Source organism: Ruditapes philippinarum, unplaced genomic scaffold (genome assembly GCF_026571515.1).
Source record: "Ruditapes philippinarum isolate M1 unplaced genomic scaffold, ASM2657151v2 ctg12277_1_1_1_1, whole genome shotgun sequence".
NCBI lineage: Eukaryota > Metazoa > Mollusca > Bivalvia > Venerida > Veneridae > Ruditapes > Ruditapes philippinarum.
The window spans coordinates 57751-69231 of NW_026865012.1; the positions used below are offsets into that span (position 1 = coordinate 57751).

General features: G+C 31.5%; 1 protein-coding gene and 1 long non-coding RNA gene across 2 annotated transcripts; both read right to left on the reverse strand.

The window, feature by feature from the left end:
* Positions 1 to 4184: 4184 nt before the first annotated feature.
* On the reverse strand, positions 4185 to 5915 carry LOC132727544 (uncharacterized). The gene is made up of 2 exons (XM_060713083.1): positions 5227 to 5915; positions 4185 to 4478 (listed from the first exon to the last, which is right to left on the reverse strand). The coding sequence occupies exons 1-2, from the start codon at positions 5512 to 5514 to the stop codon at positions 4185 to 4187; spliced, it is 582 nt and encodes a 193-aa protein (XP_060569066.1). The 5' UTR covers positions 5515 to 5915.
* Positions 5916 to 5946: 31 nt separating this feature from the next.
* LOC132727548 (uncharacterized) lies at positions 5947 to 7321 on the reverse strand. The gene is made up of 3 exons (XR_009625364.1): positions 7228 to 7321; positions 6849 to 6929; positions 5947 to 6549 (listed from the first exon to the last, which is right to left on the reverse strand). It is a non-coding gene; the product is annotated as an uncharacterized LOC132727548 (long non-coding RNA).
* Between the last annotated feature and the right edge of the window lie 4160 nt (positions 7322 to 11481).

Sequence of the window (11481 nt, forward strand, 5' to 3'; positions counted from 1 at the left end):
TAGGCTCATCAGGGGGCCGTTTTATCAACGCTCTACGACACGTCGTAGGCTAGTTTTTTGTCGCAGACATGTCGCAGAACGTTAAGACCGTTTTATTAACGTTTGTCGTAGCCTACGACGTCGTAAAAAATGTCGCAGCTCTACGACAGGGTTAGGGCTGTCGTACGACGTAACTGTAACGTCAAGACTGGCGATCACTGTTTACATGCTCAGCACATTAATTTTTATGAAATAACATTTTCAGAATAAAAAACAAACAAACAACATATTTCAATTGTTTTTGTTTTCTTTTAATGTCAATTGCTTATAAAGGGACTTTATACATGCGCTCTAAGTATAAGAAAGAGACAGAATATACAAATCTTATACCCTATAAAAATGTCTAAAATATCGTTCGTTTGGAGCAAATATGCCTTTACGGTCATACTCTATTCTATTAATAATGAGTTCCAAAGATGTCTTCGGAAAATAGAATAAAAAATAAAAAAACTCACATCTTTTTTATTTCACATTAAAATTGGAAAATCCATAATATTTTAACTAGATTTTACATAAATTTAGATATTTCTTTGAAGAAACCCATATGGTATAAAATAAAGGACACAGGAAAGTTACCGTGGTCATGCCTCCGGAAAAACAATTTTAAAAAGAGAAAAAAATAGTCAATAGAATATAAAAAAGTTCAACAAGACAAGGCGACATTAACTAAAAGTTACCGCGGATGAAAAGCATTAATGTTTAAATTATCAAATTTTATGGTAAACTGCAATATACAGTGTACATATAATAATTCAGTCTGCGCAATTTGCATGGTGTATTAATTATGCATTTTAAATCTTTAAAAAAAAATCTAGAATCCGAACTGTAACTACGTAATTTGCAATTCCGGATGGGGAGTTATTTAGTATGCTACAACTACATGAGATATACGTATATATATGTATAAGTAGCCTGTGATTCATGCGTTGATATATTTTTTGCTTATTCATAACTTACGCGCTATTTAATACTCGATCGTCATAGGTAACACAACATCTTTGATTTTGATAGTATCAATATATGAGCCGCGTCATGACAAAACCAACATAATGGGTTTTGCGACCAGCATGGATCCAGACCAGCCTGTGCATCCGCACAGTCTGATCAGGATCCATGCTGTTCGCTCTCAGTTTCTCTACTTGTTATATGGTTTGTAAGCGAACAGCATGGATCCTGATCAGACTGCGCGGAGGTGCAGGCTGGTCAGGAGCCATGCTGGTCGCAAACCCACTATGTTGGTTTTGTCATGACGCGGCTCATATGTCAATTTGCCGACAAGAAGCACATAAAAATCGACAGATTGGAACCCAGGCTAGCTATGAGAAAAAGGGCTAGGTTCACGAAGTACTGAAAATTGCCCTATCATAGAAACTCTTCAAACTTTGTAATATGATTGTTCGGGGAAGGCTTAAAAGTAAAACATACAAATTTAGGTTTTCAAAACTATATTTTTGTTTCCATGGCAACGCAAAACAGAATACTTAAAATTATCTTTTTTCTCCATTTAGGTACATTTCTGATTGAAAGATTCACATTTGTTTCATTTATTTGTAAAACTTGCATTAAAGTTTGTAAAATCAAATATTTTGTTAGTTTCTTACAATGAAATTCAATTATAATCGCCATAGCAACCATTCTAAAAATAATTAGCTAAATGGTATCATATACTGAAAACTTCAGTATATTTAGCATTAAAATGTCAACATACAAAATCTATATCAATATAAATAGTCATGTACTGAAATTATAGAATGTTAAATGTAAATACATAAGTCCTGTTGCCATAGCAATGCTAAACAACATTCTTAAAATCGTTTTTTTCTATATTTAATTGCATGTATATTTCTCATTTAATGACTAACATTTGTTCCATATACTTGTCAATCTTGCCTTTACTTTTTAGATAAGAATATTTTGTTAGTGTCTCACATTGAAATTCAATTTTAATCTCCATAGCAACCATTCTTAACATGTTTAGGTAAATTGTATCAAATATTGAAAATGTCAGTTTTTGCAATGTACAAAAAAAACTACATGTGTATTACATTAATTATTATGTTTTGAACTGAAATTCAATTATAATCTCCATAGCAACCATTCTTAACATGCTTAAATAAAATGTATCAAAAACTGAAAATTTCTTTTTTTGCAGTGTACAAAAAAAGCTACATGTATATTAAAATAAATGATTATGTTTTGAATTGAAATTCAATCATAATCTCTGTAGCAACCACTATTATCAATCTTAGCTTAAGAACAGTTAAGATTGTGTACAGAAACAAACATAAATAATTATGTTTTCAATTGAAATTCGATTATAATATATAAAGCAACAATTATAAATATTCTTAGCTAAATGGTATCATATATTGAAAACTGTTACAACAGTTTATGTAGTGTACAGAAACTTCATGTATATTAACATAAATAATTATGTTTTGAATTGAAATTCAATCATATTCTCTAGCAACAACTATTAACAATCTTAGCTAAACAACAGTTTATGTATTGTACAGAAACACTACAAGTATATTAACATAAATAATTATGTTTTGAATTGAAATTCAATCATATTCTCTAGCAACCACTATTAACAATCTTAGCTAAACAACAGTTTATGTATTGTACAAAAACACTACATGTATATTAACATAAATAATTATGTTTTGAATTGAAATTCAATCATATTCTCTAGCAACCACTATTAACAATCTTAGCTAAACAACAGTTTATGTATTGTACAAAAACACTACATGTATATTAACATAAATAATTATGTTTTGAATTGAAATTCAATCATAATCTCTAGCAACCACTATTAACAATCTTAGCTAAACAACAGTTTATGTAGTGTACAAAAAAACTACATGTATATTAACATCAATAATTATGTTTTGAATTGAAATTCAATCATAATCTCCATAGCAACCATTCTAAAAGTTTTAGATAATAAGTTTCATATAGATAAATCTGCTTTGAATATACAAAATTTAAAAAAGGATAAATACATAATTCCCTTTATAGTTACTTGTACAATAAATATAATTGCATGTTATAAATGATCATCACATATTCTTTTTTATAGCTTTATTTGTTCATCATTCTTTTAATATGTTTAAAACTTACAGGAATTTCTGGGTACCATACAATTTACTATATGGGCATTATCACTTAAACTAGAACTCCGCGAGTCGGATGTGTCGCCTTGTGAACAATATAGTTTAGGAGAAATGGCCACGACAAAAATAAAGTATGAAAATTAACAAAGGGCAATAACTCAAAAAATAAGAAGTGCAGAGTACCGGTCCTTGTGCACTGCACTTCGAGTTATTATAAGAAGCATGCATACCAAGTTTGAAGTCAATCAAACTTATAATGACTGACTTATGCTCCGGACAAGCTTTAGGGGACGCCGACAACAACACCGACGACAACGACGCCGCCGACAAAAGTAACACAACAAGAGGAAGTCTGCACATCTATGATTACATGAATCAGTCTTTAAAATGAAAATATGCAGGTCACAAAAATGATTCATAAAGTGGCAACAAAAACATACATGTTCATTTATGAGTAATTAAGTAACAGTGCCTTTTATCTTTATTACCTTTCACTTGCAGACTTAATTAAATGAAACAATCATTGGATACATCACTTCTACAAATGTTATGTATATAAATAATAAGTCTGACAATATTACTGATATGATTCCCTTTACTTATTATTCCTCTATAATACTGTCTTCAGAGTCGGATGAATCTATTGGCTGCGGCATCTCGGCAGCATCATCAAGGTATTGAGTCCAGTCTTGGACTCCGTACCTGTCAGACTGCTGCCTAGATGTGCCTAGATACCAAATCACCGCAGCCACATGTGAACATGTTCCAACTGTCCGTGCACCAGCCTTGCACTGGCAGTACCAAGCCTTGACATGGTCTGAATCATACTGAATCCAAACAAAATAAGACTTGGAAGATACATGACGACTTTGAAGTCTTACTCTCAACAAGTCTTTTGATTCTTTATACACCAAAATATCACAATCTCCATCAAGGTACTCTTGTGCATATGATTGGCAAAGTTTCATTTGGTAGGTACCAAGAGTCAAAAGACTAAGAGTAAAATCATCTATAGAGGGGAAATTGTCAATTTCTTGCACTGCTTGCCATTTTGAAAATATTTCGCTTATATAGTTCATTTTCTTGAACATATGATTGTAAATGGTTAACATTCTGGATTTTATCTCTCATTCTCTCTGCTACAAGTGTGTCATCCATCAAATCTTTGGTTGCATTTAGAGGTGAAAGGTATTTGTTACATGTGGCACAAATTATGCGGACATAATCACCAATGAACGGAACTTGATTGGTAGGCAATACATGGTCAAGATACTTCCATCTCTTTATTCGAGCATTTGATGCTTCAACTACCCATCTGACCTGAAAAAACAAAATAAATATATCAATTATTAGAAACACATATGTGATAAAAAATTGAAAATCGATTAAATTGGTGTATTAATTTTAAAGAAAGTTGGATATCATAAAAAGAGCCACCGCAGAGTGGGGACAACGCTCGACTTTTTTACTTTTTCTAATGGCAAACAAACAGTTAAAACAAATCTAAAAAAAGAAAAAAAAAGGGTCTTCCATTTTTTTTTAAATGTCTGTCTAGTCACACTTGTTATTTTGTTCAAGTATAAATAGTTTCGATAAATAATCTAAGATAAAATAATTAAAGAAAATATAAGCAAAATTCAATGATCAGACTTTGACAGTTAAAGGGACTCCACTGAGGTTTAAAAGCCTTAAAACATAACATTAGAATTTCTTACATAAATAAACTGGGGCGCTTTAAACTGAAATATTTGCAAAGATAGTTAAGAAATATACTTTAAAATAAATCGAAAATCGTAGTTTTATCCTTTTCTTAGTCTAATTTGAGTGAAAAGCGTTTAAACGCTTTTCATTTTGGGTCATTTTTTTTTACAATTTGAATCATTATTATGGAAAAACTTAGTGTGCGAATCATCTGAAAGTTTGCATAAAGATTCGTGGTCTACACCTACATCAAATGGTACATTTATCTGGAAAAAAAATTTTCAGTCCCATCATGTCAAAAAACCTCAGTGGAGTCCCTTTAAGTTCATTTAAGAAAATAATGTGGTTAATGATAAATCATATATACCTTTGTTACGAACCGACTGTGGTTAGCGTCCATGGTTGTTAATTGTTTGGCACCCTTCGGCATGAACTTTGGCATTTGTGCTTTTATTCCCATCTCCTCAAGCACTTGCAGGGAGTCACGAAATCCACGGTCAACAACAAATATATCATTTGGCTGAGCCCAATTTTTGATTTCCTCTATGTTATTCCTTACTGCATGGTTTAAAATTCCTAAATCACTATTTTTAGAATCTGCAAGATATGGTCCTAATACAGAAATAAAGTATCCAGTAGTGCTGACTATTACCATAGGTTTAACAAGTGGCCGCCCTTTATGTACACTATAAGAACATCTTTGGAATTTGAAGTTTGTACTTTTTCTAATATATATGTATGTTCCGTCTAATACAATTATAGCTTGGCTGGCATTTTCTGCAAGTAGTGACTGTGATAGGGAACGAGTATGGCTTTTTATAATTTCTTCTCTTGATATGTGCTGGAAGCCAAGATATTTAGGAACAAGTTCAGAAACAAGCACTTTTCTGATTGTATGTACTGCTCTTCTTATGCTTGATTTAGATACATTAAAAAGTGTTGAAAGAATTTTGTTTGACAATACAGACTTAAGTTTAAACAGAAATATACCCAGTGTAGTAATGTTGCTTCTAACTGGCGTATTTCTAACATGTTCTTCAGTAATAGAGCATAAATCTAAGAACTGTTCTTTGTCAAACCTGTAAGATTGCACAAATCTTCATTTGAAAATGTATCAATATTGTCAAATGACATTCTATTAGACGATGAATTAAGTATACACTGTCTGACATTATTTATAACATTCACAATTGTAGTCCGGTTTAATAAAACAGACTCTAATGTTTTTACGTTATCTAAAACATTTGCTTGGAAACCATTACGATTATTATTCAGGTGAGCAGGGCAACACCTACTGTCAGCTGTTATAAGGATATTATGCTTCACAAGTGTTTCTGTTCTAAGTTTTGATGGAACCACAATTAATTTAGATCCTACTTTCTTACAAATAAAACAGTATGAATGACTTATTGAAATTGTTTTTAAGCTCAAAGAAACCGATGGTGGACTTGGCAATTGTTGAATATCATTCTTTTCTGCTGTGACAGGAACAGGACATGCAGATATTATGGGTCTTTGGTTATGTTGAGAAGGATATGCCGGTCGGCTACATTTTCCACATATGTAGTCAGATTTTGAAGTTTCAAGCATGAACGTTTTTCTGAGATACCGGATAAGATATGGATTCACAGGCCTCCTTTGATGTATCTTTAGTCTTTTCCCACACAAAACGCATGGAGTTGGAGCCATCCTAGAATAGAATATAAACATTATAGAATTAAATTAAATAAATTCAGATTCAATTGATACATCTAGTTTAATGAAAGAGATCTATGTTTAAAATTTCTCCATTATCAATTAAAAAGATAAGTTAAAAATAATTGATTGCAACTGTTACAAGTAGTATTTCTTTGGTTACCAGTTTATCAACACTATTTCTCTTGTAGAAATTATGAAAATATTATTTGCATAGGAGCTTTGAAATATTAAATCTAGTATGACAACAATTAAAAAAAAAAAAAAAAAAAAAAGGAAGAAAAAAAATTGTACCTCCATCTAGGTTTCGAACTCTGACCCTTTCACATGCTACGCCATCGTTACAAACACTGCGCCATGAAGACTTTCGATAACCTGAGGAAGATAATTATAACTATATAATTATTCTACCGTGTTTTGTTGAAATTAATTCACCCATAATTTATTTTACAGCCGATAATTTATTTCATAGATTGTTATTGATCACAAATATCTATTCCGACTGTATAACATTATTTCGTGGTTTTATCCCAAGTCATATTTAACGGACGAGAATTAGGCTTATCGTCTGCAAGTGCAAGCAGATCAACACTTTTAATGAAGAAAATCAAATTAAAATGGCACAGCGAACGAAAAAGAAACATGAATTTTATAAAGAATATGTTCAACATACCTTTACATGTCTACATATGTCAAGTAATTCAAGAAATTGCTGCGTAACAATGAAAATGTGCACGTTGTTTATAACGATGAACTGTCAGTAAGAGTGGCGCCCCTTGCGTCGTGTAGACTACACTTTTAACGCATAACAAGTTTACACGGAATTCAATTGTCAAACTTCAAGATTCATGCGAGTGAGTAATGAAAATATCATTAATGCCACTGTCATTTATTTTATTTTATTCAAATAAAATTTACAAATACAATAGCAATCAATTAATGAAAGGAAAGCCTGCAAACAAAAGCTTGTAATTCGACCCCGAGTCACTCGTAACTTTGACCATCTGCTAAGTATATTACATAAAAATTAAGAATGAAGGCACTATTTCGACACCTTGAAATTTTGTGTGCCAATTAGTTGATATTAAAGTAAAGTATGTTTGAAATATCTAAGTGTCGGGAAAATGCCTTCATATTTTTTTCCGTTGAAAGATATGGCGAAAATGACGAAAACACGTGAAATATTCGACATATGTGTTTTTATTTCGTATTTTACTCCTTCCAGAAATGAATTTAAATAAAATTTTAGACCATGTTTAGAATGAATAAGTATCATGCCTGCGAGAAATGTTATTTGTTTTGTTTTATTGCAATCTTTATATTTTACTAATTTGCTGGGCCAATTCACATGTTTCGTGAACCTAGCCCTTAATCCGCTTTCCGTAAAAAACGCAACAACAACTAAAACAACAACAAAAAAGCTACATTTTAAAGTGAATTATTACATATAAATTACAACAAAAACAGCGTGGGGCGTTTCAATTTAAAAGCAGTGCGCTTAATATAACTTTACGAAAATATGTCAAAACATCAATTCATTATTTCAATACTTTAGCAATAGTAAATCTATATAAGATTAATTATATATATTTATTTCAAACAACGAGAAGGAACAGAACTAGTTAGAAATGTGAACTGAATTCCTCGTAAAATGGGTAAAAATGTGCGCCACACGTTATACTAGAAACATTGGGTGTCATTTAAGTAATTTATATGTACAAATCATTGGTTTTTTCATGATAGCTAGTACTTTAAACACAATTTTGGCGTTTCTTAAAAAAGCAGCTACAATTGTTTCTAACGCGCAAAAATCCTTTCATAAAGCCCTAGAAATGCTTTAATTTTTTAAAGCTTTTTATTTATATTTTTTTTTGTTTTTATTATTTTTATTTCCATTATCATTAACCTGAACTAACGTTTCCTTCTGTTAATTTTTGCCAATCAAGAACGGTGTTAATGATTTAGTAATTTGTATGAAAGTCAAAATTTTGCTACAATAACAATTTTAATACTTTCACATTCACAACTACTTTCTTTAGAAATACAGGCAAAACAAAAATGTAAGTCTGCACAAACTGCATGATATATTAACAAGTTTGCTTCTTTAAAAAGAAGCATGCGAGAGGTCAATTTGCTGCTGTGAGAGATTTGTGTAATTCGAAAATATTTGGGGATATTTTTGCATAAAAGACACAATGAATGGTTATAAATTACAATTATTTAACAAAATAGAATTTATTATTATATAGTATCATAATGAAAGTTTGTTTTACACTTCATTTTTTAAAAATGTTTTGAAAGATTATATGCCGGAGATACTTAAAGCGATACTTTTTCTACAAAGGAAATAATTTGTGTTATGCCATCAAACTAAATTTAAAATAAATGATAAACACATGTATATATTTATATTAAAAGTAGTATCAAAAATAAAAGTTTCTTGTAAAATTCAATAAGCACATTTTCGGTTAATGTTTTGGTAAGTATACGGAAACATTTCCTCTACATTTTCCAAAACGGGCATAAAGTATGTTAATCAATTTTAAGTCCCATAATTTACATAAAAATGTTTATATCATTTGATTGGAATAAACAGTATATAAAGCTGCATGCCTCCAACCACAATTGATATTTGAGGAAAATCTTGAGTAAAATTTGTGCCATTTGAGCAAAAAAAATCTCCGTTGCGTTATTAAGTCGTACATGTTCAAAAGTTTAAGGAGCAGCAAAATTTCGGTACACGGTTCTCTCGGTCATATTGAATGGTGATATTGTACCTGTTATGTTCACTGTTACTATTTATCGGAATATGAAATAGTAAAACGCTATTCAGAAAACAATACGGTAATTGATTTATACAATTAAAAAGATTAAAACGGAATGACACATCCACGTAGCTTTAAGTGACGTAAATGAAATTTTCCGTTTTTTCTACGTACCGATTTGTTTACTTCGATGTTTATTTTTCGTTTAAGTTAAGTCGAATTTTGAAACGGAGCATGCGCAAAACCATTTTTGTAGACTGCTCCTAATGATTTTACGCTATAAATGAGATTCATTCACTACAATCAGATACGCAAAAATGGATGCTGCCAGCAATCGGTCTGAACACTGTGAAGAGGTCTGATAACCTCTCCAGTTATGTATTTCAATTCTTTTAAAGACTTGAAAAAATATAGTACCCGAACGTACCCGAACGTATTTACAAAGCCGGGAGTAGGGGATTATTTAGAATACTACATGAAATATATGTATAAATACCTTTAAACAATTAATATAATTCTGAAAAAAACACTAACAAATAAATATACATGACACTTAAAAAGAAATATTTCATTAAGATTACAAATTGGAACAGAATACAAAACAGCGTGTTCTGTTTCAATTAAAAAGCAAAATAAACAAAAAAATCAAAACAGCAATTTATTATTTCGATGCATTGGCAATGGTATATCTATACATGTATATTATATTTTTTTGTTTCAAACAACTAGAAAAACAAGGGACTAGTTATTCGCTTGTTCATATATTAGAGTCTGTACCGTATTTCTCCGAAAATACTATGAAAAATGGCTATACTCGAATGCTTTCAGGTTATTATTTGTTTAGTTTTTATATACTGTGGGTAGCTTATATAGTCACGGGTACTCTGCACCTTATCTCGTTAAAATCAGTTGAATAACAGCAAAGTTTAAAAAAAAAATGTGCGCTTATTCCTTACGTGGTGTAACTACTTTCAATCCGTATTAACTCCGATGTTATTATAGATAATAGCCGTGACATTCCGATTGATCGCCACACGATATACTTGAAAAGCCCGGTGCTATTTGAATTTTAATTTACTATTTAAGTCAAATACTACTTTGTTGACATTTTTGGTTTCACCGCTTCAAGTCATAAGCGGCTGCATGCTTTGAAATAGTTATTTAAAGGTTATAAAACCCGTGTTCAGAAACTTGCTTAGACTGAGACATAATGTGCCTTTAGCATTCAGTACAGACCCGGCATTAATGGTGGAACCGTAGCGTGATTTAGTATTTTAAGGGTTGAATCGAGTGCAGAAAATATATGCTGTATTTCTCACTAAATTTGTTCTTTTAATGACATTAAAAAATATTTATCCATTTTCTAATAATCATGTAAATTTATCCGTTTGATAATAGTCATGTAAATTCCATCAGTACTTTAAGTACTTTGATTTCATATGTGACGTCAAAACGCGCACTGGCTAGACTGTGTCTCGCAAGAATTATTGTCTACGACAAAGGCTGCGACGTCGCAGAAACACAACGTCTGCGACACGTTTCATAAAACGGTCGTACGACGTTGTCGCATACGTACGACACCGACAAAAAATTGTCGTAGACTACGACACGTTGATAAAACGGCCCCCTGGAGCTTTAATAACCAAAATGGCCAAAAAATAAAATTTGAACATAGTATTCATGTATATGGAGATAAAAAAAACATTGTCATTCCATTTTCGGAAAATCAAAATAAAAACAAAACAGGAAATTTTAAATTGGTGCTGCTGAAGAATGTGAATGTTTTATATAATTTTGGTTTCGTTGACGACTTGCAAAGTCAATCGTATCATTCCGCAGTAGGTCATGCGTCTTTTTAGACTAATAGACTAATAGACTCGGCTGCCTTGATGTCGAATAAACCATGAATGATACCTTCTCAGATCTTTGACCTTTTCATCAGACCTGTGACCTTATGACATCAAACATCAAAATAGGTCATCTACTTGCCATAGGCAATGTCTCTATCAAATAGAATAAGCCAGGGCTTATTCGTTCTCAAGTTATTGTATGGACAAGGTTAACAGGCCGTTAGAACTACATACAGGTCAATTCCTATCACAGGATTGTGCCCACACAAAGGGCCAATACTAATTCAAATTAATGTCTGATTTACGGGTTTT